A 27,637-nucleotide genomic window follows, 5' to 3' on the forward strand; every position below is an offset into this window, starting at 1 on the left:
ACCCTACCCCTTCGCAGGATTATAATTACTTGTTCCATTACACAAGCTAGTTTTTGGTAAAATCCTTCTTTTACAGTTCATGTAGCATTTGTCAAATATCATTCAAAATATTATTTTGATAAACATGGGTAGTATGTTCGACCTTTCGATTAATGTTGGCATAATTCGCAGTCTTATGCATTGTAGCGCGAGCAAACAGATTGTCCTAAGTAAATATATTACATGCGCCTCGTTCTAAGTAAACTGACCCATATCCTTCGATCGTACACTAACCATCAATTTCCAGACACACACTATTATGCACACATCACCAACACCAAACCTATATCTAAGCTTTTGTACAATAAATCATTCCGCCTTTTCCATTTCTTACAGGTTTCACAATACATCTGGCGACTTTCCAGCGAGCCTCAGGGAAATCAATGGCAAACGAGGTGGTTCTCGAAACATCGCAAGATGAATTCATGTTCAAATTCAAGTAACAACACACGAGACCTTCTGCGAAGACTGCAACAATATGCAAAGAACATTCCAACAGAAAATAGTCCTTTCTCACGAATCCTGAAAAAGCGAATCAAGCTTTCCCGGCACAGTTGCACTAAAAGAAGAACCACATGATAAGGGCATGAACGAACGACACTCAAACTCACCATGGCTACTGAATTAAGAGATCCTTTTTGCAAAGGAGAAGTACTGAAATCATCCACAAACACCACACAGGTGAACATGGGGTTAAAGAATAATTGAAATAAAGTTGCAAATAAGGATCATACACCGTAAGAGAAACGAATAAGCAGGAACTGGCAGAAATCAAACGAAGACGAGTTCCAAACAAGTATGTGTTTTTCCCAACCAAAACGACCACAATTTCCATGCAATTCTTTCCTTGAGCGAAACGTAAAATATTCACAAGTCAGTGCACATTGCTGAAGGTAGCATCATTCCACCGAAAAGGGTCTTTCTAACAGGAATAGTTCTTCGGTTCGCTCTTAACGATGTTTGGGTTATTTTGAACCTTTTCCGTAGCCACAGTAACGCTGGCCAATCCGATGCAGCTGGAAGCTAATCCGTTGCCAAAGATACATCTAGTGGAAGGACATTACCTCGTTAGTAACTTGCTCCACATTTTCCTACTAGCGACAAACAACCGACCACCGAAAGGGGTTTTCCATCGCTTTTTGCTTCGTTTCATTCGACCTTCGTGCTTCGAACTTTTCATACAGCGAAGGTTGGCTTCAAAAGGGCAAAATTCATCCCATCACTCTCTCATATAGACTGTCAGCTTTGCGGTTATCGATATGCTTCGGGGTAGTGGAGAGATTGATAGGAACCAAAGATTATTTGATTCCACAATTTATTGAAGACCATTTGACATTATCAATGCAGGTATAGTTTACCTTTTCCCAGCATTAATTGCAAGTCTTTTTTTTTTGTTCTCAAATAGCAATGATCTGAACGTGTTCGGTGCAATGGAGAGATATTCTCCTCGCATTCTTGTGCTTGGCAGTGCCAATTGATCTTTGATAGGAAATAATGGTTGGAAACGTAAAACGTTTCAAGTAAAGTGTTGGTCCAGCGAAACGGCCATTCTCCAATTGCATTGAACTGCGCGTTCCTTCAAACACCGTTCCGAAGTAGGACATCACAAAATGACAGACACTAATCGCAGCAAACAGAGCTATCTGCACAAACACAACGGAAAGATCGATCCGCAATCAGTGCAATCCCCACCGGGACAGCTCTCGACAGGCTCGAACACTACCGAACATGGCCGTGCAGCCAGCCATACCGGGGGTTCCCTGAAACGTAACAATAGTCATCATCAGCGGTTGAAAAAATCAAACACAAGCACCCTGGAACGAACCTCTAATGGTGGCCCCGTGGAGTACGGAGCGGATCGAACTGGTGGCAGTTTCAGCCATCATCATCATCAGCAACAGCAACAACAGACCGGAACGACCGCTACGAGATCCGGCGCCGGTTCCAGTCTAGCCAAGAGCTGGTCGAAAACATCCAGCAGCAGCACCTCGCAATCCACATCGCATGGTCCGGCGGAGCAAACATCACACCCACTGGACACAGCGGCCAGCAGTGGTCGACCTCCGGGGACAAATTTAACACCCACCGTCGTCAAAACGGAAGCATCGCTCAGTGACGATTTTAAACGCTTCCACACACTACGCAACAGCTACGGCGGCAAATCCAATTTAAATGTAAATAACACCGACCAAACGATAAAATCGCAGGTCCTGCTTCACCAGCAAAAGCTGCGAGAGTACTCGCGACAACTTCCAGCACAGCAACAACAGCCGCACCATGACAACGATAGCTACTCAACCTGCTCCTCGTCTCAGTCGGACTACCAGCATCCCCAGCAACCGCAGCATCATCAGCAGCAGCAGCAACACCATCGCCACAAGCATCACACACACTATCGTGTACATCACCATCAACACCATCAGCAGCAGCAACAGCAGCAGCAGCAGCAGCATCCCAATGTCCAGCTGGCTCAGACCATCTACCCCATCTCTGCCACGGTCGCCGCAACTGCCACATTGACACGCGCTGGCGGTGGAGGTTCGATATTGAAAAATGCCAACAGCAGCACCAGCCATCAGGACCCGGTCGGCAGCCGGAACAGCCTCAAACGAGGTCCGGGTGGATTAAGCACGCTGTCACTCTGCAGCTGCGACGCGGAAACGGAGGTAAGTGAGTCATTATTACAGGAATTTCCTTCTCATCTGCTGCTTCCTTTCGTTCCTGTTTCGCTCTTTTGCTTTCATCCATTTTCAAACATCGATGGACTAGAATGGGGCATTGGGGTGGAAGAGAATGAAATGACCGATATGGTTTGTTAATCATTGACGTTCGCTTTGATATAAGTTTTTTTACTCGATAACAAGTTGAAGTTGAAGGTCGACATGGAAAATAACAAGCTGGAGTGGTATTACAGTGGCTGTTATATTTCTCTCTCTTCATAAAGGATGCAGGACGCCAAAGAGATCCCGTGATTTATGATTTTATTTTCAATAACTCAGATTATGCTTGAAACTTCCTTTAAACATGCTCCAGCATAGTCCTTAGAACAACGTCAGTTCATTTAGAAGTTCGTAGATTAAAACAAACTTCCATTGAGCCATTCCCTGGAATCACTTGTTTAATCTTTCACGATCTCATAAACGCATCACGCTCCCGAGGCTATAAAAGTTAATGTGTCTCTCAACAGGGGAAAAGAAATCCCTGTCGCTGACTCGTTTTCTAATCTCCTTAATCGCAGGAAGACTTCATCCATCTGCACCAAAGTAATTCCACGGATTCGTCTATTTTTAGTCGATAATCGCTTCCGTTAGGTCAATATCATTTATATAACGGAACGACCAACGTCTTGACACTTCGATACTGACCGCCAACAAGACCGCCCTCCACTCGACCAACGATTGTAGAGCCGACGGCAAACGGAAACCCAGTCATTGCAGCTGACCTGATGACTTCTTTTGCCGTCAGCAGACGTCGTCAGGCCGGTGGAATGGGAGTTTGTAATTAATTTTCTTAATCACGTTATCATCATACTTCCGCACAAGAAGCGCCGTAGACCATAAGAATAAGAAGCTACCGTGGGCGAAATATTACGTCAATATTACCGAGCGACTCGGAAGCTGTTGATATACGTTCGAGAGAAGAACAAGGACACGGCAAGATGGAATGTTTTTTGTCCTGCGATGGAGATAAGCAAGAGAGAAATGAAAATGGAATCGAATAGCGCCAGCAAAACGTAACTTCAAGTTTTCGGTCCCATTACCAGAGAAACCTCACAAATCCAAGCTTTGGGAACGATACGAAATAGAATAAGCCAGATTAAACATTTCGGCTTATCGCCTGAGATTCAAATTGAAAATTCATCTTTTACTCTGGTTGAGAGGTGGGGTGTCGTTATTGCTTTCTCAAGGACGTCGATTGGACTGATGCTTTTACAGCACCAAGTCTGCTGGTGTGAAAATTGCCTAAAAAGGACGATGACCTTTAATGGGAACTTCTCTCCGGTCAAGTGGTGTGGGTAGAAGTTGCTGTAGAAAGCTTTGGTTTACATGATGAAAGTGCTTAAAGCTCACACTCATTCTTAGAGGTATAAACTTTACCGCCTCTGTAGCTATATTTAAAACCTGTCTATTGATTACAAGCAATTACTTTCCTGAGTTAGTTCAAGTATATCCGTAAGTGTTGCTTTAAAGAATCATCTACACAATGAAACTTAACGGATGGGCCTCCCTTTATGATGAATAGCCCTTAACTATCCCGATGAATGCAGCTAATTACATATTTCATTTGAGGTTAATTTCGGCTCACTTCACAACCTCAGGAATGTTTTGTATTGATTTTGTAAAGCAAATTGGCCTTCTCACATTCCCATTTAACGTTTTAAAACCTTTCATCAATACCCATTTGGTACTTCAACTCACTCTAAAGACCATTTGCATTACTCAATCGATCGTATCGAATGACTATATTGGTTTCAGGCAAGGCAAATTTCTGCCTTCTCTCCAGCATGCTTCTCTGCATCTCACTTTCATTTCTTTTCGAATCATCTAAAACCTTTATGCTTCTAGGCTATCGTTCCTTCACCACACTACTTCACTTCCAAATGTACAAAATAAAGCTCACAATTACACAAATTGACCAATAACCGTACGTAATGGTGCTATTCACACATCAAATACATATCTACAGCCCGTTCGGTCTCATGATGTAGGTTTGTGGTCTTGGCACTCTGGACGAAATAGCTGACAGGGCTCTTCCGATTACGGCCAGAGTGGTTCGTCCCAAGCAGGACGTGTGGACGTGTGAAAGTGTCACTAATATGGTCTGCTAATCTATCATTCCCTTACTTTTGCTGGCAGTTTCATCCCAATTAGCCCTCAGCTTGATGTGTTTGCCGGACACGATGCCAAAGTTTGGATGCCTTTCTACTGAATGAAGGCATTCGACACTGATTCCGGTGTTACTCTACACTTTCACAGTTCGAGAGCAGCCCTCACATTCAATGCCTAGTAACTTCACATTACTCTGGGCATTTTATCGCTTCGATCGGACTATTTTCAGGCCAGTCTTTTTCTCGTCTCCGATTTCATTCTATCTTCAAAAGTCTTGTTGTTATTAGCCATTCTTCTGGCTCCACGGCGCAGCATCCCTTCCCCTTAGCTTATGTCGTTCTGTTTCGTTTTTCTCCGAATCAAATATTTACAGATAATACCAAATCCATTAAGGCCATTATATCAGTACAGCCTGGACAGGAGAAATCCTCGCCAACACACCTACACGTGCGAGCAGAACGCACAGATTCTGCTGCGACTGGAAAAGGACCGTCAGAAGAAGTTCGGCTCCATGGGAAAGTTGGTAAGTGTTTATTCGTTTATGGCTTCGTTTCGACTGAGATTTTATTTCCATGCGATTTTGGAGGTGTAGGTTTGGTCGGTGGTAGGTTTGAATTGATCTTTGGAGGGTGGAGTTATCACTGTTCTTGATGTCTCTCCCCTTAGACGAGTTCTGTGTTAGCACGCTAAAAGACTTTGGAAGAGTACTGCCGTGAGCTATTTTGCATCACTTTGAAGACGCTTACATTACACTCACGTACCTGTCACGAACAATTCGCTTCTAAAATGGGCGGTTTGAAGGCATCGTTCGGCGTACAAATAGATAAAAGCGTAATGTATAATACTGGCTCCAGGCCGTTTACGGTGTACTGTAGCAACAAATTCTACCTCCCATAAGATGCCGTATTAGCATGAATCGAACAGGAAAAAACAAGACCATTAAACGCTTCTCTACATTCAGCAACTCCTAGAATGGTTCCTAGAATTTCAAGACCCTATCTACAGAAGCTCTAAGCAGCGCTCAAGTGACTGGAGACTTGCTTTGAATTCAACACACCCGAAGCTAAACGGCCCACATTTAACCGATTCCAGAACGGCTTCAAATTTCCACAATGACAGAAACAATTAGCTTTCTCCCTGCCAGCAGCATCGAAACAACAAACGATAGGACCAACAGGGCGCTCTTCATCAACGGCTTCTAGGGCATGACGAAAAGGCGCTTGAGAAAACTAATTTGGTAATGAAAACTCAACCAGCATCTCACTCAACCCGGGCACTGCCTGCCATGCTGATGTATCTCCCTTTTTGGGGTTCCTCCATTTTGGCTGTTTAGCTGAAACGGTTGAAGCCTGCTTTTTCCTGCTCCCTTTCCCATACTGTTTCGAGTTCCATTAGCAGTGACGTTTTGCGGCTAACATAAACGACCTTTCCCACACTGGCAACGGTCTAGTCGCGTGTGATGCGTATCATTTTCGACATTTCTGCCGTTTGCAACCACATCCTCCGACAACATCACGCCGAAAGCCACTGTTTAACTGATGTTTAAGTTATACTCCAACTCTACAACACCAACACCATCGCCACAGCATCCGACAAACGTGACTCCGACGACCTACACTTCCGAAATACACCGACCAAAGTTTTCTCATAGCGTGAAAATTGTGCAAAACTACCATTAATGCATCAATTCCACCTGTTATCAACTCACTTCACAGCATCTCACCACATCAACCGGCGACTTGAGTGTAGCACCCGCAGCGATGCAACGACACTCGAGCATTACGGGTGCATCCGTACCGACCTCTTCCGTTTCGACTCCCACTCCAACGCCTCCTCCGCCGGCTGCTCCCACTGGGCCGGCCGGAAAAGTCAGCGGAAATGCGTGTAAGGTGGCCGCCAACGTGCTCACATTCGACTGCCAGCATGGATCGTACTCTCGGGGTGATAATTATACGGAGGTAAGCTTGCACATCATCTAAATGCCACATTTGGGCCTTCGTTTGATGTGTCCATGACGAGTGGGGCTACATTTCGTGTTGCTGAAGCCCCTTTCGTACGAAACTACACAAAAAAGGCCCACATAACCGCCGTCAAATGTTCGTTCCTCATTTCCTAAAGGCATTTATATCACTCCGGAAATGAAGAAAAGACTGATAAGAATGCTATCCCTTCGCAGATATTGGAATTCTATTCAGAGCACGAGGCTTTTTCGGGAATTTGATGTACGATGAATATATTCTCCATTCCATGGATCCATTTTTCTGCGCTTCCGGCAAAGGTGACAGCTGTCAAACCCAGTCGGAAAAAGTAAAAATATAAACACTTACCCCGTGCACTAACTGGTGAAGAGAGCGCAGAGTGTTGATCCTCCAAATCTAGATTCACATGTAAGCAGGAAGTAGAGCTGTGTGGACTGACATGGGACGAGTTATTTATCTGGAAAAGCGAACGCAAAACGACAAAACAAAACTTTATCGCTTTGGAAAGCAAAAAAGATCCGAAAAAGCGATCCACTTTCCCTTTTTTACGTCCCGCGATCAAAACCTCCAACGGTTCTCTCGTTCTCCCTCCCTGTCATGAGTGAATGTCGTCGATGGCTACATCCGGTCATAAATTATTGGACAGCTTATCCGACCGACTTCAGACCATCGTCCGTCCGTTCGATTGCAAAACCCAAGGAATCCCGGAGAGCTCCGTCCCGGCATAGACAAAATTTATTGACCATACCATTTTGCGGCCATGGTTTCGGAGTATTATTTATGGAATGTCCCGTGTTTCTCCCATGAACAGCGTACAGAGGGAAGGAAATTGCAAATTCTTGTTTTGCTCCAAGATCCGAGAGCGTGCTAAGCACAGAAGAGCGATTGGTGGAGGAAAGGTTTATTGGAGTTGGAGTTCCAAGACTAAGAAGGATTCAATTGAGGAACACTTACCTATGGTGAGCGGTGAGACAGGGTTGTGAGAGGATTCTCGAAGTTTTCGGCATGATGAGGAAGGGAATTCCGTTTGCAAATTGGCACTCCATTTTCACGCCCCAGCTGGCCGTAGTTGTTGCATTCCGATAGTATCGGTCGAATTGTTTCCATTCTCCGAGTGTCCCGTCCAAAAGGGAGAGTATGGGAATTTTGGGGGATTTCGAGGCATTTTGGGACAGTCTAGATTTATTGATTTTGGGTAAAGGTAGCCATAGTAGGGGAATAGGTTTTATCTGCTTTCCCTTGTCTGTGTTGGCTGATAATAAATTATTTATTTCCCAAATAAACAGTTTTTTGGAAATGTTTGGAGCTTGGCTCATCCATCATGGGCTTTATCAGCATCGCTTAGAAAGTTTTTTAATCAATGCAGATTATGTTTAGTTCTGTGTTGAGGTTTCACTCTTCCACGTATTTAAGCACCGAGCAAACAAAAACAGGTATGTCTGCGAACTAAAAGCCAACGGACGTGTCTGTGGTTCTTCATTTCAATGGTTTGCACAACTTTCACCCCAAAATGCATCATGCAATCAGGTCAAACCTTCCGCACATGCACACACACGAGATAAAGATAAGAAACTGTGAACATGATAGTGCAAAGAGCACACACTACGCCGTCTGGGATACAAAAAAAAAACTGCAGCCCGTTTTGTATGTGCCCTTTTGCATTCCATTTAAATGCTTTTGAATATTATCTCACAGCAATGGGAGCTGCTTTGTCGCCGTTAATGGAATTTTTAATGTCCTTTCACGTTCTGTTTTTAATCGAAAAGGTAAAACATACTTTTCAATCCTTCCCTGGGATGTGTGTGGTCATAGAACAAAGTAAAAGAGATTCTTTCATGCGAGTTTTTAACACTTCTCGTTTGAAATTGTTTAAATCGTTTGAAAATCATTTATGATAGAGCGCAATTGAAACATTTTCAGCAGCGACTTTAAGATTGCTTACGGTAGTCAATTTCATAGAATGATAATTTCCTCCGATGTTTGATTCCAAGCCTAACCAAACTCATCAACTCATGTGCATTAATTTCTCCGAAAAACAAGCAACTCATAGGACGGACTACCTTCACTCTTGGAAATTGCTAAGCTAAAACCACAACGATGCTTGTTCAGCACCGTAAACAATGATCCAACTGCATTGTGCTGTGCATTCGATTTCCTAGACCTAGACCACGGCTGATTATTTCACATCACCAACACCCAATTCTGAGTAATGAACGTCCTTCCGGTGTGTGGAGAATGATTTCAGCGGACTTACCACAATTCACCAGCCTTCCTTCCTATCATACACAATTGCTCTTCTCAACCGAATTTCTCGACTTGCCATGTTCATCATCTCACCCTGGCTGACTGGAGGTTAATATTTGTTTCATGCGATTTTTATTGAATGTCATAAAATGCACTCACACCAAGCTACAAAACATTACCAGCGGGGAAGGAAACATAAAACAACACCCCAGGAAGGAGAAGCAACACAACACAAACAAAATTGTTACGGCTTTGCAATCACAATTTGTGATCCGTGCTCACTTTTGTCCGTTCGAAATAAAAACAGAGCTCAAGAAAACGGTTCCAGAACACGGGACTATAAGGTTCTTCAATTTTATCGATACAAACGACTGGTCTCGTTTCGAACAGCTGTACTAAAATGGGTTTAGCACTGACCGGATGTACTTGAAACGTGACCTTGGGGAACCGGTAGATTGAAATTGCAAAGCACACCAGAAAGACTGAACGAAACAAATGAAGGTGAACAATTTATTCGCTGCTTTAATCAGTATATTCGAACAAAAACACGAAAATGTCGAAGTTGAATATGACTTGGTAAGGGAAAAGCAGTGATAATCATGTTTCATTCCTATGTAGAAGCAGCAAACAGGATGAAAGCAGCACTTCATTAGAATAATTGATCGGTTCGTTTGAGCAGATTGATGAAAGCGTTGTAAATAAACTTCACTGCTGAGCAGCCTTTCTAAGCTTATTAATAACAACGAAAGTGAAACTGAAAAGACCAAAGGAGGAAAATTAATTCCAACCATAGACGTGATGAAGCAACAAAGCTGGGTATTCTGGTTTGTCTAGTTCCCTAGCCTATTGATGATCTTTTGCTGTCCTTTTAGTTGCGATTTTCGCCTCTTTTTTAGGCCATATTTTAATTTTCTAGCTTGCCAAAATCTCGACTTTTTGCTTCTTCATTATCCTTTCTACGAGAGATTTGCCATTTTTCTTCGTTAGCAATCAGACGCAAATTTTATCTTTAAACAAAGCCAAAAGCGAGCTAAAAAGTTCTACAGTACGAAGAAAAAAACACATGCAAATAGAAAAGCTTGTTAACCATCCATTTCGCCTAAAAACAACGGAAGCAACTCGAAAAGCGAGGAAATTAAAACACAGGAAAAAGCACTACGGACGTGAAAAATGACGAACGAGACAATCGCATGCTTTTGGTTCATGGAAATGGTGGTACAGAGAGGCAGGAACAGGCCCGGAAAAAAGAACCGCGAATAAGACAAACCATTGCAAGAGCTGGAAAGAGCCGGTGGAATATGGAACATGGTTCGGCCTACCAGGTTCGTACCGTCTCATTTCCCCTTGCACGGAAAGGCATTTATTCTCTTCATTTCCATTACGGCCCAGCGTCATAAATATCCGCTCCATCTGGCGTAGTCAGATCATTTCTCTGCTGCCATTGCAAAGGCACCGAGAGGCAGCGTGATCCATGCCGTTGTTGTGCTTTTCCGGTCTGTTTTGCGGTTTTTCCTTACGACCGGGACGACATTACCATTAGTTGCATCTCCGGTCTTTGGGAATCGTGGTTTCGGTGCAGGGAAGTGCTCGAACTCGGTGGAAGATGCGATACAGATGCGTTAAATGTGCCCCAGTTTGTCATCCTCTGTTTCGAGAAGCTTTGCATCAACAGCTGCAACTACACGCTGGGAACCTGACTGGGAAGCTGACTGTTGCAGAAGGGATTAACGAGAAAAATGAGTTCCCTTCACTTCCGAAGTCATTTATTACGTGATTAAGGAATTGTTCAATGTCCTTATTTTAGATGGCAGAAATACATTGCACTAATAACCTGCATCCTAAATGCATTTCCGCTGTATTTTGTTTAATGGAAAACGAGAAATTGCATGGCTATAATAAACTCATTATAAGAGTGGTAGATAGGAGTGGACCTGCTTGGAACTCACAGCGGAAAATCAAACGATTCTACATGAACGATCCTTCGTACAGTCAAGCTCTATACCAATCACTCCATCGTTCATGTTCACAATCTAATATCAGTTATGCAAAGAATTTGTTGTGTTTGTTCAGCAACATCATATGAAACCTCGACTATTCTCTCTCTCTCTCTCTCTCTTCTCTTTTGCAGGACGACTCGTACAGTGAAGACATGATACCACCTCCACCACCGCCACTACTCAACCGGCGCCCTTCCTACGGATACGGCTGTGTGGTGCAGCAACCTGTTGCATCCGGACCGGAACCGACACACGCAGACCAGCAGCCAATGTACGATCCGACCGCCCAGCCCGCCATACCTCCCGCCAACGTCGACGTGTACGGTCGTGAAGTGGACGGACTGATTGGAACTATGAATCAGCCGGATCTCTTCAACTTTGCCTCCAACACAAACGGCTCGTTGAGTGGGACACTAAAGTCAACATTGAAATCCGCCAAATCGTCGACAAACGGTAAAACAACTTCCGGCTCATTGCCCATGCCCGCCGATGGCAAGTCGAAGATGAACGACCCACTTCCCGTTATGATGGTGGACCTGATGAACGGTAACGGAACGGTCGCACCACCGCTTCCGAATGGAACTGACCCGACCGGCACGAAGCCATATCCGCCTTACTATTTCGATGATAATTATCTGCATCACCACTACTACTACCGGAATGGGGAGACCGGTGCGGATGTGCCACTGAAGGACGCTGGGCTGGATGCAGCGGGGCAGATGTATCTCTACCATCAGCACCATCACCATCCGGACGCGGTCCCCGCTGGCTACATTACCAACTACGATGCGCTGAATCTTCCCGCGAAGTACAACACCATCGGAGCGAATGGAGATTTACCACTGGCGGGACACTTTTCCGGGCTGGCGGGAGGCGGTGTCGGTCACCATGCAAGTTCCTGCAACATCAATCAGTACTCGGGCTCGACCAAAAGCAACCTCATCGCTTCGCACAACCATCACTTCTCCAACTCGATCAGCAACTTCAACTTTAATCCCTCGCAGTACTTTGGTTCGGCGCTGGACCCTCCACCCGGGACGACCATCATTCCTGGCGGCGTGATGGGAGGGGTGATGGGTGGTGGTGATGGGTTTCCTTCGTCCTGCAGCCTTAACGGAACGCCCAACAAACAGCAGCCGCATCCGTGGAAACATCGCCAGTGTCCGAGTCGAGGTTCGAGCAGTTACCGGTTCCGGATCATCAAGTAAGTATGAGGTTGGTTGGAGGACCTTAGGCCCTGGAGAGTTGTCTTTGGAAGTTAAGTTAATGCTACTCAGAATTCAATCACGTTGTTAGCTCAGGACTTTCGCCATATTTTCTGGCTTAAGCGCCCAAATTCATAAATTTTAAACCAAATATCACAAGTGCCTTACAAACAGAAAATACCCGAGTACCCAAATGATCCTCTAAAGATTACGTTGTTAAACTATTTCCAACCACGGTATGTAGGTTGCGGTCTCCCGGACGCCATTCCCGCCGCCGGAATGATTTGGGGTTTGAGGTTAGACCATCATTAATATCCGGTAAACCTAACGCTCCACCACTAACGAACGTTTCGAAATCAACAACTTTGCGTTTGCATTTCAATAGTTGCTGTGCTCAACTATTTCGCCAGCTTTGCACCGTGATTCACACCAACGCACCAATGTTTTGGTCGTGTGCCAACCGAGCATAACTATAATGGCTTTGCAATCTAAGGCGCCAACCCTCAACCACAATAAGGTTCGTCGAAAGCAGCGACGAATGTTGTGTTGGTGGAAGTGTGGAGCAAATTTAAATTTCTAATAAATTATTCATCATGCAGAGAAGACAAACACAGGCCACTCTTTGCGTGGGAATAACACAACATAACCTCGCACACTTCCTGTGACGGTGCGCCACTGGGTGTTGTTCCATGTCGGATGGAATTCACGAGCGGCGAGGGACGACGATGTTTAACATTTATCTCCGTCAATGAGCTCTACCGAAAAGCAGGAAGTTGAACAAACGCACTCCCGTACCTTTGTGTACTGCTAATGAATGTACTACACTTCCCGAGGTCCAAGGGTCCAGAGATTGGGTAAATCTGTTGCCTGGAATAACCCTGGCATTGCTGAGAATGTTTCAGTAAAGTCCACTACACCAATCCCAAACCCGGACTAAAGGCACTCGTCCCACACAATCCTACAAAAACAAACCCAAAGTCTGAACGGATAAACGGCGCTCGTTCTGAGTTGGCAAAAAGTGTGTAAGATTAAGTTGAAGCGAGGGCTGATGCTGGAATGGTTGCGATCGTGAACGTCAAAAGGACGCAAATTAACATCGTTGCAATTTAGTTTCCAAGCACTCCACACTCCACCACTCTCTGCCTCTTGAAAGTTTTCCCTTGGACATCACCACTTCACTTCAGCCTTGGAGTTAGAACACTTTGTGCAACAAATAAATGCTAATCAGCAGTGGTGTGATGGTGCAGAAGGAGGCTAGCGACTCGCTCCATCTCACTGGCCGGAAATGGGCGATGACAGCACGACATGACCGTCGCACAGCATGGTCCCACCAGAGACGGGGCGATTGCATTTTATCTTGCCTTTAGTGGGCTTCCTTCTTGCGCGTAATGGGTTCCCTGCCAGTCCCCAGATCGTATGCTGGGAGCAACGATAATTCCTTGAACAAACAAAAACAGCGTATTTTAACAGAGCAAAGTGCCCACACCCTGGGAAATGTGCTTCTTTCTTACACCCAAAGGAAGAAATTCCCCTGCAAACAAACGGGATAAAATGATTTAATTGCATTTCGTTAAGTGACAATGTATTTTTAGTGCAAGTAAACACAGTGCATCGTTAGGAGGCATGAATCGTGATACTTAGAATCCACTCACTGCATTCCACCATCGTCAGCTTGTGCATTAAGCACGATGAGGATGATATGCAAACGAGGATCATGTCATGTTTTACTATTTCTCACAGCTGCATCTTATATACCTCCTTATCATGAAGATGTGTGTCTTTAATACTAAGAAAAAATAACGACAGTCTTGGTTGGAGTCACGTTAAATAACCTCCTGGACAGCGTCTCAACACACAGCGTTATCAATCATGTCTTGCGAGGGATTTCCAATGACCATGTTCCACTTTTTCTTATTCATAAAAGTAATCTTTCCACTCTAGTGTTATTGTTAGAATAGAGAAACTAATCAAACACCATTTGCACCATTCGCCCGTCCATCCGCTTCCAGAGTGGGATCTTCCTTCGAGACAGTGGCTTGCGGTGACCTCCATACTTCTGATTGCCGGAGCAGCCGGAGTAGCCGTCCCACTCGCGCTCAAGGTTTCGTCCGGTGCGCCCCTCGAGGAGCGGATGCAGGTCGCTACCCAGCTGCTCGACACAGTGCCTTTAATCGATGGTCACAACGATCTACCGTGGAACATACGGAAATTCCTTCACAATCAGCTAAACGATTTTCGGTAAGTATAAACTTCCTCTGCCTCGTGTGTCACAGAGTGTGTCCAATTAGTAACTTTTTCAATTTAGCTCAACTCCGTGGAAGAGACTTTCCTTCGTGTGCATACGTGTCCTGGTTGAACTGAGGTTGAACGATGTTGTCCTAGAATCCAAGATTTCTGTCAGTTATCTAGATTTGCAAACAACTAAAGCTCAGGACTTTTGTCCTGCTCATTTCTATCTGTTTGTTATATGGCCCAGTTTTCCATTCGTTCACTCTCAATCGATTTTCTTGCAAAGTTTTATTACTATCTTTTTATCTCTTGGAACGCTTCACCGTGTCTTCAAATTACACGTAAAATGGAGCAAAGATTCAAATTGCAATCTTCATAAAACCTTTATCATAAGTTACTGTAGCATAATCCTATTCTCTCTAACAAGTTTGCTATTTTTTTATGGCGTACTCATTTTTTTTTCTCCATTACTATTGACTTCAGTACCTAGCGTTCGTATTTCTTGTACCGAATTTATAGAAGCAATAACTTATCACACCCCAGCCATCGCCGACCGTAAAAGGAGAGAAAATGTTAAACCCATTAACACGACCCTGTACGCGAAGGGCACACTGTTGATTGAAAAATAATGTAAATTAATCTCTCTCGCCCGCGCTAAGAAGCTTATCAGAAGCACGGCTGCTCGGGCCAACGCCCAGAGCCCGCCCGCCCAGAGCCCGACAAAAGGTGCAAGAATGGCGAAGAAAGATAAAAATCAAAGTGAAAAAAGGGCAGCTGTTGTAAACGAAATTGGAAAAATACGCTCCTGTGCGTTGCCCTACCATTTTTTTTGCAATGGGTTAAAGCAATGCAAATTACCTTGCTCCGCATCAGCGCCAAACCGCTCGACCGATCAGCCGGAAGTGCCCGGCACACCGCTGCTCCGGTTGATGAGAAGCAGTTTTATTGAACTTCTTCGACCGCCTTTTTTACCGCTTTCTTGCTGATGGCTTTGGTGGAACCAGAGAGTGGAAGGTGCGCGCACAGCTTTCGAATCACTTTCTACTTCAACGCTTCATAGCGCCATGGCACGCGGGGCAGCACCCGCGGAGGGTGGCGGATGGATCCGTCGGTTTCAATGTTTCAAAGCGAGGCAATATTAATTTACTCTCCATCGATTCGTTAAAAGAATTTCCCATCCTCCCCCAATCATTGTGAAATTCCCGTACCGTGGAACGTGCCGAAGGCTGTGCGTACCAGGATTGCATTCAATTAATTGGATAACGTTAACCTTTTTGCCTGGGAAATGAGATAGCAGATCCGGTGACCAAGGGGGCCTTCGCTGGAATTTGTAAAAGAACAAACAAAATTGCTGTCCCCTTTTTCGGACCTTCGTGCTCGAGCGATAAAATATACAATTTATGTACCGATTACCGAGTTGCAGGTAGCGCGTTAGAGGTAGAGCTTTTATTAAAAGTAATACAATAATGAGAAATCTGATCTTCATTGCCCCTATGACGGAACCTACAGTTTATCTCCATTAGTTTTGCTACCATGCCACAGGCTGTGCTACAATAGACATTGGACATCAATCAATCCCGATTACTTTCATTTACGGCTAAATGTGCTAATCAAGTACCTGTTTCTAATCCACCTAATGCACCGACTACGAGACAAACAATAAGATGGCCATTGGTCTGAACGAAACGATTATCGCATCAGGACGCAATAGCGTCGTCGTAGTCGCATGATAACGAATTAATTGATGTTAAGTGCTGGACAACAATGCCCGAGAGCGATAAAAGGATTTAATGGACGTTTCCATTGCGACTGCTGATCGCTGATGTAAAGCTAATCGAATGGTAAGTGCCGTTTATTTAGCTTAGGATGGAGACTTTATTTGCTTCATTAGTAAGTTCTTAAAATGCCACTTCGTTAGGAGCGATGCAATATAAGAGTTTGACCTTCGTTTAAGCTTTTCGATGTTGTCCGGTTCTTTGAGCACATTTCGTTTAACAAGATGTAAAGCATCAAAACACGGCATGTAATGGCATTGAAGTCATTTACAATTTTACATACCTTAATCATCTCATTTCCCCTTGCACGGAAAGGCATTTATTCTCTTCATTTCCATTACGGCCCAGCGTCATAAATATCCGCTCCATCTGGCGTAGTCAGATCATTTCTCTGCTGCCATTGCAAAGGCACCGAGAGGCAGCGTGATCCATGCCGTTGTTGTGCTTTTCCGGTCTGTTTTGCGGTTTTTCCTTACGACCGGGACGACATTACCATTAGTTGCATCTCCGGTCTTTGGGAATCGTGGTTTCGGTGCAGGGAAGTGCTCGAACTCGGTGGAAGATGCGATACAGATGCGTTAAATGTGCCCCAGTTTGTCATCCTCTGTTTCGAGAAGCTTTGCATCAACAGCTGCAACTACACGCTGGGAACCTGACTGGGAAGCTGACTGTTGCAGAAGGGATTAACGAGAAAAATGAGTTCCCTTCACTTCCGAAGTCATTTATTACGTGATTAAGGAATTGTTCAATGTCCTTATTTTAGATGGCAGAAATACATTGCACTAATAACCTGCATCCTAAATGCATTTCCGCTGTATTTTGTTTAATGGAAAACGAGAAATTGCATGGCTATAATAAACTCATTATAAGAGTGGTAGATAGGAGTGGACCTGCTTGGAACTCACAGCGGAAAATCAAACGATTCTACATGAACGATCCTTCGTACAGTCAAGCTCTATACCAATCACTCCATCGTTCATGTTCACAATCTAATATCAGTTATGCAAAGAATTTGTTGTGTTTGTTCAGCAACATCATATGAAACCTCGACTATTCTCTCTCTCTCTCTCTCTCTTCTCTTTTGCAGGACGACTCGTACAGTGAAGACATGATACCACCTCCACCACCGCCACTACTCAACCGGCGCCCTTCCTACGGATACGGCTGTGTGGTGCAGCAACCTGTTGCATCCGGACCGGAACCGACACACGCAGACCAGCAGCCAATGTACGATCCGACCGCCCAGCCCGCCATACCTCCCGCCAACGTCGACGTGTACGGTCGTGAAGTGGACGGACTGATTGGAACTATGAATCAGCCGGATCTCTTCAACTTTGCCTCCAACACAAACGGCTCGTTGAGTGGGACACTAAAGTCAACATTGAAATCCGCCAAATCGTCGACAAACGGTAAAACAACTTCCGGCTCATTGCCCATGCCCGCCGATGGCAAGTCGAAGATGAACGACCCACTTCCCGTTATGATGGTGGACCTGATGAACGGTAACGGAACGGTCGCACCACCGCTTCCGAATGGAACTGACCCGACCGGCACGAAGCCATATCCGCCTTACTATTTCGATGATAATTATCTGCATCACCACTACTACTACCGGAATGGGGAGACCGGTGCGGATGTGCCACTGAAGGACGCTGGGCTGGATGCAGCGGGGCAGATGTATCTCTACCATCAGCACCATCACCATCCGGACGCGGTCCCCGCTGGCTACATTACCAACTACGATGCGCTGAATCTTCCCGCGAAGTACAACACCATCGGAGCGAATGGAGATTTACCACTGGCGGGACACTTTTCCGGGCTGGCGGGAGGCGGTGTCGGTCACCATGCAAGTTCCTGCAACATCAATCAGTACTCGGGCTCGACCAAAAGCAACCTCATCGCTTCGCACAACCATCACTTCTCCAACTCGATCAGCAACTTCAACTTTAATCCCTCGCAGTACTTTGGTTCGGCGCTGGACCCTCCACCCGGGACGACCATCATTCCTGGCGGCGTGATGGGAGGGGTGATGGGTGGTGGTGATGGGTTTCCTTCGTCCTGCAGCCTTAACGGAACGCCCAACAAACAGCAGCCGCATCCGTGGAAACATCGCCAGTGTCCGAGTCGAGGTTCGAGCAGTACCGGTTCCGGATCATCAAGTAAGTATGAGGTTGGTTGGAGGACCTTAGGCCCTGGAGAGTTGTCTTTGGAAGTTAAGTTAATGCTACTCAGAATTCAATCACGTTGTTAGCTCAGGACTTTCGCCATATTTTCTGGCTTAAGCGCCCAAATTCATAAATTTTAAACCAAATATCACAAGTGCCTTACAAACAGAAAATACCCGAGTACCCAAATGATCCTCTAAAGATTACGTTGTTAAACTATTTCCAACCACGGTATGTAGGTTGCGGTCTCCCGGACGCCATTCCCGCCGCCGGAATGATTTGGGGTTTGAGGTTAGACCATCATTAATATCCGGTAAACCTAACGCTCCACCACTAACGAACGTTTCGAAATCAACAACTTTGCGTTTGCATTTCAATAGTTGCTGTGCTCAACTATTTCGCCAGCTTTGCACCGTGATTCACACCAACGCACCAATGTTTTGGTCGTGTGCCAACCGAGCATAACTATAATGGCTTTGCAATCTAAGGCGCCAACCCTCAACCACAATAAGGTTCGTCGAAAGCAGCGACGAATGTTGTGTTGGTGGAAGTGTGGAGCAAATTTAAATTTCTAATAAATTATTCATCATGCAGAGAAGACAAACACAGGCCACTCTTTGCGTGGGAATAACACAACATAACCTCGCACACTTCCTGTGACGGTGCGCCACTGGGTGTTGTTCCATGTCGGATGGAATTCACGAGCGGCGAGGGACGACGATGTTTAACATTTATCTCCGTCAATGAGCTCTACCGAAAAGCAGGAAGTTGAACAAACGCACTCCCGTACCTTTGTGTACTGCTAATGAATGTACTACACTTCCCGAGGTCCAAGGGTCCAGAGATTGGGTAAATCTGTTGCCTGGAATAACCCTGGCATTGCTGAGAATGTTTCAGTAAAGTCCACTACACCAATCCCAAACCCGGACTAAAGGCACTCGTCCCACACAATCCTACAAAAACAAACCCAAAGTCTGAACGGATAAACGGCGCTCGTTCTGAGTTGGCAAAAAGTGTGTAAGATTAAGTTGAAGCGAGGGCTGATGCTGGAATGGTTGCGATCGTGAACGTCAAAAGGACGCAAATTAACATCGTTGCAATTTAGTTTCCAAGCACTCCACACTCCACCACTCTCTGCCTCTTGAAAGTTTTCCCTTGGACATCACCACTTCACTTCAGCCTTGGAGTTAGAACACTTTGTGCAACAAATAAATGCTAATCAGCAGTGGTGTGATGGTGCAGAAGGAGGCTAGCGACTCGCTCCATCTCACTGGCCGGAAATGGGCGATGACAGCACGACATGACCGTCGCACAGCATGGTCCCACCAGAGACGGGGCGATTGCATTTTATCTTGCCTTTAGTGGGCTTCCTTCTTGCGCGTAATGGGTTCCCTGCCAGTCCCCAGATCGTATGCTGGGAGCAACGATAATTCCTTGAACAAACAAAAACAGCGTATTTTAACAGAGCAAAGTGCCCACACCCTGGGAAATGTGCTTCTTTCTTACACCCAAAGGAAGAAATTCCCCTGCAAACAAACGGGATAAAATGATTTAATTGCATTTCGTTAAGTGACAATGTATTTTTAGTGCAAGTAAACACAGTGCATCGTTAGGAGGCATGAATCGTGATACTTAGAATCCACTCACTGCATTCCACCATCGTCAGCTTGTGCATTAAGCACGATGAGGATGATATGCAAACGAGGATCATGTCATGTTTTACTATTTCTCACAGCTGCATCTTATATACCTCCTTATCATGAAGATGTGTGTCTTTAATACTAAGAAAAAATAACGACAGTCTTGGTTGGAGTCACGTTAAATAACCTCCTGGACAGCGTCTCAACACACAGCGTTATCAATCATGTCTTGCGAGGGATTTCCAATGACCATGTTCCACTTTTTCTTATTCATAAAAGTAATCTTTCCACTCTAGTGTTATTGTTAGAATAGAGAAACTAATCAAACACCATTTGCACCATTCGCCCGTCCATCCGCTTCCAGAGTGGGATCTTCCTTCGAGACAGTGGCTTGCGGTGACCTCCATACTTCTGATTGCCGGAGCAGCCGGAGTAGCCGTCCCACTCGCGCTCAAGGTTTCGTCCGGTGCGCCCCTCGAGGAGCGGATGCAGGTCGCTACCCAGCTGCTCGACACAGTGCCTTTAATCGATGGTCACAACGATCTACCGTGGAACATACGGAAATTCCTTCACAATCAGCTAAACGATTTTCGGTAAGTATAAACTTCCTCTGCCTCGTGTGTCACAGAGTGTGTCCAATTAGTAACTTTTTCAATTTAGCTCAACTCCGTGGAAGAGACTTTCCTTCGTGTGCATACGTGTCCTGGTTGAACTGAGGTTGAACGATGTTGTCCTAGAATCCAAGATTTCTGTCAGTTATCTAGATTTGCAAACAACTAAAGCTCAGGACTTTTGTCCTGCTCATTTCTATCTGTTTGTTATATGGCCCAGTTTTCCATTCGTTCACTCTCAATCGATTTTCTTGCAAAGTTTTATTACTATCTTTTTATCTCTTGGAACGCTTCACCGTGTCTTCAAATTACACGTAAAATGGAGCAAAGATTCAAATTGCAATCTTCATAAAACCTTTATCATAAGTTACTGTAGCATAATCCTATTCTCTCTAACAAGTTTGCTATTTTTTATGGCGTACTCATTTTTTTTTCTCCATTACTATTGACTTCAGTACCTAGCGTTCGTATTTCTTGTACCGAATTTATAGAAGCAATAACTTATCACACCCCAGCCATCGCCGACCGTAAAAGGAGAGAAAATGTTAAACCCATTAACACGACCCTGTACGCGAAGGGCACACTGTTGATTGAAAAATAATGTAAATTAATCTCTCTCGCCCGCGCTAAGAAGCTTATCAGAAGCACGGCTGCTCGGGCCAACGCCCAGAGCCCGCCCGCCCAGAGCCCGACAAAAGGTGCAAGAATGGCGAAGAAAGATAAAAATCAAAGTGAAAAAAGGGCAGCTGTTGTAAACGAAATTGGAAAAATACGCTCCTGTGCGTTGCCCTACCATTTTTTTTGCAATGGGTTAAAGCAATGCAAATTACCTTGCTCCGCATCAGCGCCAAACCGCTCGACCGATCAGCCGGAAGTGCCCGGCACACCGCTGCTCCGGTTGATGAGAAGCAGTTTTATTGAACTTCTTCGACCGCCTTTTTTACCGCTTTCTTGCTGATGGCTTTGGTGGAACCAGAGAGTGGAAGGTGCGCGCACAGCTTTCGAATCACTTTCTACTTCAACGCTTCATAGCGCCATGGCACGCGGGGCAGCACCCGCGGAGGGTGGCGGATGGATCCGTCGGTTTCAATGTTTCAAAGCGAGGCAATATTAATTTACTCTCCATCGATTCGTTAAAAGAATTTCCCATCCTCCCCCAATCATTGTGAAATTCCCGTACCGTGGAACGTGCCGAAGGCTGTGCGTACCAGGATTGCATTCAATTAATTGGATAACGTTAACCTTTTTGCCTGGGAAATGAGATAGCAGATCCGGTGACCAAGGGGGCCTTCGCTGGAATTTGTAAAAGAACAAACAAAATTGCTGTCCCCTTTTTCGGACCTTCGTGCTCGAGCGATAAAATATACAATTTATGTACCGATTACCGAGTTGCAGGTAGCGCGTTAGAGGTAGAGCTTTTATTAAAAGTAATACAATAATGAGAAATCTGATCTTCATTGCCCCTATGACGGAACCTACAGTTTATCTCCATTAGTTTTGCTACCATGCCACAGGCTGTGCTACAATAGACATTGGACATCAATCAATCCCGATTACTTTCATTTACGGCTAAATGTGCTAATCAAGTACCTGTTTCTAATCCACCTAATGCACCGACTACGAGACAAACAATAAGATGGCCATTGGTCTGAACGAAACGATTATCGCATCAGGACGCAATAGCGTCGTCGTAGTCGCATGATAACGAATTAATTGATGTTAAGTGCTGGACAACAATGCCCGAGAGCGATAAAAGGATTTAATGGACGTTTCCATTGCGACTGCTGATCGCTGATGTAAAGCTAATCGAATGGTAAGTGCCGTTTATTTAGCTTAGGATGGAGACTTTATTTGCTTCATTAGTAAGTTCTTAAAATGCCACTTCGTTAGGAGCGATGCAATATAAGAGTTTGACCTTCGTTTAAGCTTTTCGATGTTGTCCGGTTCTTTGAGCACATTTCGTTTAACAAGATGTAAAGCATCAAAACACGGCATGTAATGGCATTGAAGTCATTTACAATTTTACATACCTTAATCATCTAAACCTATTACTAAAATAAAACCATTTTCAATAGGATTTACATCGCCCCGACAGCGTATAACGTTGACATTAATTTACTTGTGCCTTTCTCGTTATCTCTCTCTGTCTCCCACGTGACCCATTCAACTATGTTCATTAATAGGTGTTGAAGGTGGTGGCCCTCTGAGTACACAGTATATAATGCATTCTCTTCCACCCGGTCCAAAACCTTGTGGTCCGATTCGATCAATGCGGATGCACCAAAGTATGACGTGCGGTCGACGGTGGACTTCACGGTTCACGGCAAGGTAATGGTCTATCATTTTCCATAATTTGTCCCCCCACGACGCAAAGGGCCCTTGCAAATAGAATTTCATTTTCACGCCAACTCTTTGAACGGCTGCAAAATATAATGCTCCCCGATGAATCGGACCTACACGCGACCGAGCTTCTTTCTAATCTGCTGCACACCTTCAATCGTTATGCCATAATTACAGTCCAAGCGCTCCACGGGGACCATAAAAGATAATTAAGAGATTACTCACGGTTGGCCGGAATGGATGGACGGCCACGTCCTTGTGGCGACTGCTGCATGTGATGTGCTCGCTCGTGTGGCCATCGAAGAGTTAAACACCCGCATTTTCCAAAATTGCGAAAGGATGGCCAGTGGCATCGAACGCAGTATCAGCAGCAGCAGCAGCAGGGAGTCATTGTGGTTCCATCGGTTGGGCCAAACCTTGGAATTGGAAGCCAAAATCACTTATGCACTTTCCACTGGAACTGGCAATGGAGTGTCCTTTTGTGGTGTAACCGTCGAAGCTTGGTCATATGGGTCTACCCACCTGCCTTTCGTTCTGGTCTATGCACTTCGATGATATAGATGCTCCTAAGTACCATGCACCATGATTTTAATACAAAGAGAATAGATTACATTTTTCATTCCAATTGCACAAAATCAGTGACTACGAAGCGAAGCGATATGAAAGAAAAGTGCATTAAGCTTTAAAAGCTTTATGGAACGACCTAAGATCCTTTGTAAAAAATCCTTCAATCGACTGATGTTACAAATGAAACAAAGTGCATATCATTATGTCGTATGTACTAATTGCACTTCAATCGACGCCAACTTCAAACACAAACTAGTTATAACTGCACGAACACAAATAATATGTCTCGTGCCTTCCCCAAATTTGATAATTGTTAGCTAAAAGGCAATCAAAACCATCAAGCAACTATCTAATTTGCATCAGCAATCAATTTGTTGCGTCCTCAGAAACACTAAGTGCTACCTCCACGAAGCATACTTCATTCCGTACCGTACTACCCCGCCGATTTAATCACACTTCTGACGACCTTCCCGTTGTGCCACAGCGTGCCACAAACACCAGGACACTTTTGAATAATACCGCAAACTTAACTGGTTAATAGAGAGCATCGTTTTGCAGAAACAGCGGTAGTCTCCCTTTCCGCCAGTGCTGGTGCTCTCCGTGTAGCGCGTCTGCGTAACACAGAAAGGGTCGGAGTAGTAATGAAAATGTATTCAGCATCCTTCATTGCTACATACCGTTCCGGCAGGACCGAACGTTCTGTACACGCATCCCTCCCTCGACCATTCAATCCCACGGGAATGGCTGCAATAATAGAAGACAAGGACACAATCCTAGTCTTGATTGCTGGGGAGAGAGTTGGCGCAAAAGCACCGACAAATTGGGGATCTTGTTTCTGTTGAATTCTGTACCCTTGATTCCTCTTCCCCTGCTTTTTGTTGGTTTAATGAGGGGTTAGAAATAGGCCAAAGGGACAAATTAAATATTATTGTTTAATTTCTTTTCAGCCAAACATGCGCCATCTTTTGATCGAAAGGATTTCGCAAAGACCTTATTCCTATTGCTCACAAAGCTTACACTGTAGCTGTGATTTACGCGATGAAGCAGACTAGATACGTTAAAGCACATCAGTCCAGAACTTTCCAGACAAATGCCTCAATAAGCTACACATTTATCGGCCCATATTATTCCAATCCAACTTCATCCATCTTGTTTGCCCGACCTTTGATGACTTCTTACATCAGCTTTCGGGCAACGAGAAGCATACGCTCGGGATGTCATTCGTTCTGTCCTACCGAACCGTTCTGCCCTACACGCCACTAGCGAAGAAGGTTAAACCAGGCCAACCATCTGCAGTCCTCGCTGCTTTTGCCGTACACCGAGAGCCGGTTCACAAAAATCCCACAAAAACTAACTATCCACACGACCACAGATGCCCGTACGGCATCCGGATTTGACAATAAAAATTTCGAGAAAGAGAGTTCTGACACAGAGAGAGAGTGAAAGAGTGTGGTAAGGGTGATAGTGGCGCAGTGAGACGTCAACGAAAGCAGCAGAAATTGCTATATTGGTATCTGCAACGTAGAATAGGAAAGGCTCGCACAAATTGCTGCGGATGGACTGGACGTAACTTTTGCCTTTGCTTTTGAGACACATTTTGGGCACATTTGGACGTACTGCATAACTGGCTGCTTATATTAGGTCTCTTTCCATGCCTTATTAGGGTTACTATTTCATTTCAAAATTTCACTTTTAATTGCCTAATTTTCTCATATATTTAAGCTCTCCATTAAAGTTGCACATTTAAAGATGGGACTCACAGCACGGTTCCTCGCTACCAAACGACATTTCAAAGTATTCCCGACCCCGAAGCATATGTTTCCCGCTAATTTGATTGTTTTTAATATTACAAAACACACGCTTTTACACATTAATTTCACATTTCTCGACACGTTTTCGTATCGTTTGCCCATCGTGCCCCCATAGCGACACGTGTTTTTTGAATTAAATAAACCGGGAATTCTTCGAAAACGCGGTGCGTATGCAAATTGCATACAAATGCGCAGAAAACAATTTGTATTGATTGTTAGCTAGAGCAACGGGTTTTCCGGTAGGCGCACGACATACTTTTATTTCGCAGCGATACAGCGCTACACTGTGCATGTGTAATTAACATATGTTTCCCTCTATCCGCGTTTTCCAGCTCCGGGAACAAATGTTTAATCATTTTTGCACAACTCCAACACACGCTTGAAAGGAACGCGAATCAGAAGCCAGAGAACGGGATCAAATACTATCCTTGGAGCCGGTTCCGTGAATGTTAGGTAACCTACTTAACCTTTCACCTCGTGGAATTGTGAGCTGTGTGAAATGGAACAGTCTTTTTTTCATTAAAATTATGTCACTTCCACGCAGTTACTTCGCGGTATGTCGCAATTTGTATTACATTTTCGTTTCCACTTTTCCTGAAAAGCTTAAAACACAAATCAGCGTAGAAAACCTCGCCGTACAAAGAGACACGGACACGTGTAGAGAGTCCTTGAGCTGACAAGGAAGATGCAAAGTAAAGCGGCTGAACACGTCCACACTACCACTGTCCACTGTGTCTAGTGTCTAGGACTTCCAGGCTTAGTACGGAGCAGGCCTTGTCGTGTCAGCTCGGTGGTCATGGTGAGAAAGTACCATAATGTTTCATGGCTTACTGGGAGAACAAAAACAAAACCTTACTCTGCACACCAAAAACTCATCGTCGGTGTGTCGGTGTCGGTCCCACTCCGCTTCCGGAATGCAGTCCAGTTTGCCATAAATTCCCATTTGTATTCCAATTTAAAGTTGATAACGTTCGCTATCCTTTTCTTTGTCTGTTTTCCCCCCCACACAGGCACACGTGCGCTGCAAACCACAGAGCGATTGTTCGCGAAAAATGAAACCAGTTTCAGTGACAGTTTTCGGTCTGGATGATCTGCACTGTCAAAAAATGGGTGACGAAAAGCGTGTCCTCGGCGATATGATCCGTTCCCGAAGAGCGGTAAGTAAGCGGATTTTGGGCAGCATTTACTACCCTCGTTTTTTGTCTTTCTTCCCTTCCCATCAGCTCCACTTCATCGTGGGATTGAATCGGTCGTCATCGCGTTGTGTCCCTATTGATTTATTGAAGCTTGACTTCGAATATGTGATCCATCATGGTGTTCGTTTCGGTCGCATTCTCCGCAGGTTGAAAGTTCCATCAACATCCATTGGTAAACGAGGCGCCAATACGTGAAAACCCTGAACTACACCATAAATGAACCACATAAAAGGGAAGCTCACCTTTCGCGCGATGCTATCGTGCTATCGGATCCGTTTCCATAGAATAGTGAACATTCCCGAGAGTTTCATCCTAGAAAAGTCGCCTATTGATGGTTTAGCCGACAGTTTCATCAATTGTGCTCCCATCGGAAGTCGGAAATCGGATCCGGCGGCATAATCCACAGATCAGGCAGACAAATCTGGTTTTGTTAAAACCCGAAATCGGATTGTAATTTAGCGCCTGTTTGAAAACTAGAACAATGCAGTGCATTAGTGAATTGTTTCCTGTAAAGTGTGAAGCTGTAAAGCTTTGTGAAGCATTAGTTTTGGGTTGAAGAGATAAGGTAAGTAAACTAAAACCATGTAACTCAGTTGATAGAGTGAAATAAATGGATTAAATCTTACATTTGAGCATAACAATATTCGTTACTTGTTTATAAATATCACACTAAACCGAAACAAAACCTGCAGGCAGGTAAGCTTAAGCTTTAAAGCTTTTAAATTTCCACGAAAGAAACAAAGAGCACCAGAGCGAAATACGATAATAATCCGTTTTTAAGCTTGCCTTCAACTTTAAACCTTCTCACCACATGGTTCCAGGAAAATGTCACAAAACAACAAAATAAACAGAGCAAATCCGTCCTTGTACTTTCTCCTTTTCCGGTTCCGCCACTAAGCTAGCGAAGCTTTCGTCTGTCTAAATACAATTAAATTAAGCACAACACCTGTTGGCGGTTTATCTTCCACCCGTTATGCTTATTATGCGTAACCATCTATCACTGAGAAGGT

The 27,637-nt window shown here is 44.7% G+C and overlaps 1 protein-coding gene and 1 long non-coding RNA gene across 2 annotated transcripts; both read left to right on the forward strand.

Annotated features, from left to right (window-relative positions):
- The first annotated feature begins 456 nt into the window (after positions 1 to 456).
- Positions 457 to 27,206, forward strand: LOC120904987. Its single transcript, XM_040315585.1, has 9 exons — positions 457 to 2,705; positions 5,242 to 5,391; positions 6,584 to 6,826; positions 11,220 to 12,292; positions 14,247 to 14,531; positions 15,527 to 15,536; positions 17,385 to 18,456; positions 20,467 to 20,695; positions 20,763 to 27,206. The coding sequence occupies exons 1-9, from the start codon at positions 1,650 to 1,652 to the stop codon at positions 21,160 to 21,162; spliced, it is 4,518 nt and encodes a 1,505-aa protein (XP_040171519.1). The 5' UTR covers positions 457 to 1,649; the 3' UTR covers positions 21,163 to 27,206.
- On the forward strand, positions 12,273 to 16,570 carry LOC120902996. The gene is made up of 3 exons (XR_005739517.1): positions 12,273 to 12,292; positions 14,303 to 14,531; positions 14,599 to 16,570. It is a non-coding gene; the product is annotated as an uncharacterized LOC120902996 (long non-coding RNA).
- Positions 27,207 to 27,637: the final 431 nt, after the last annotated feature.

The sequence above is a fragment of the Anopheles arabiensis genome, chromosome 3 (genome assembly GCF_016920715.1).
Source record: "Anopheles arabiensis isolate DONGOLA chromosome 3, AaraD3, whole genome shotgun sequence".
Classification (NCBI taxonomy): domain Eukaryota; kingdom Metazoa; phylum Arthropoda; class Insecta; order Diptera; family Culicidae; genus Anopheles; species Anopheles arabiensis.

Coding starts and splice junctions, on each gene's coding strand:
- LOC120904987 (XM_040315585.1), top strand. CDS start 1,650: ATGACAGACACTAATCGCAGCAAACAGAGCTATCTGCACAAACACAAC. Junction 18,457..20,466: donor TACCGGTTCCGGATCATCAA/GTAAGTATGAGG, acceptor ATCCGCTTCCAG/AGTGGGATCTTCCTTCGAGA. Junction 20,696..20,762: donor AATCAGCTAAACGATTTTCG/GTAAGTATAAAC, acceptor TTTTCAATTTAG/CTCAACTCCGTGGAAGAGAC.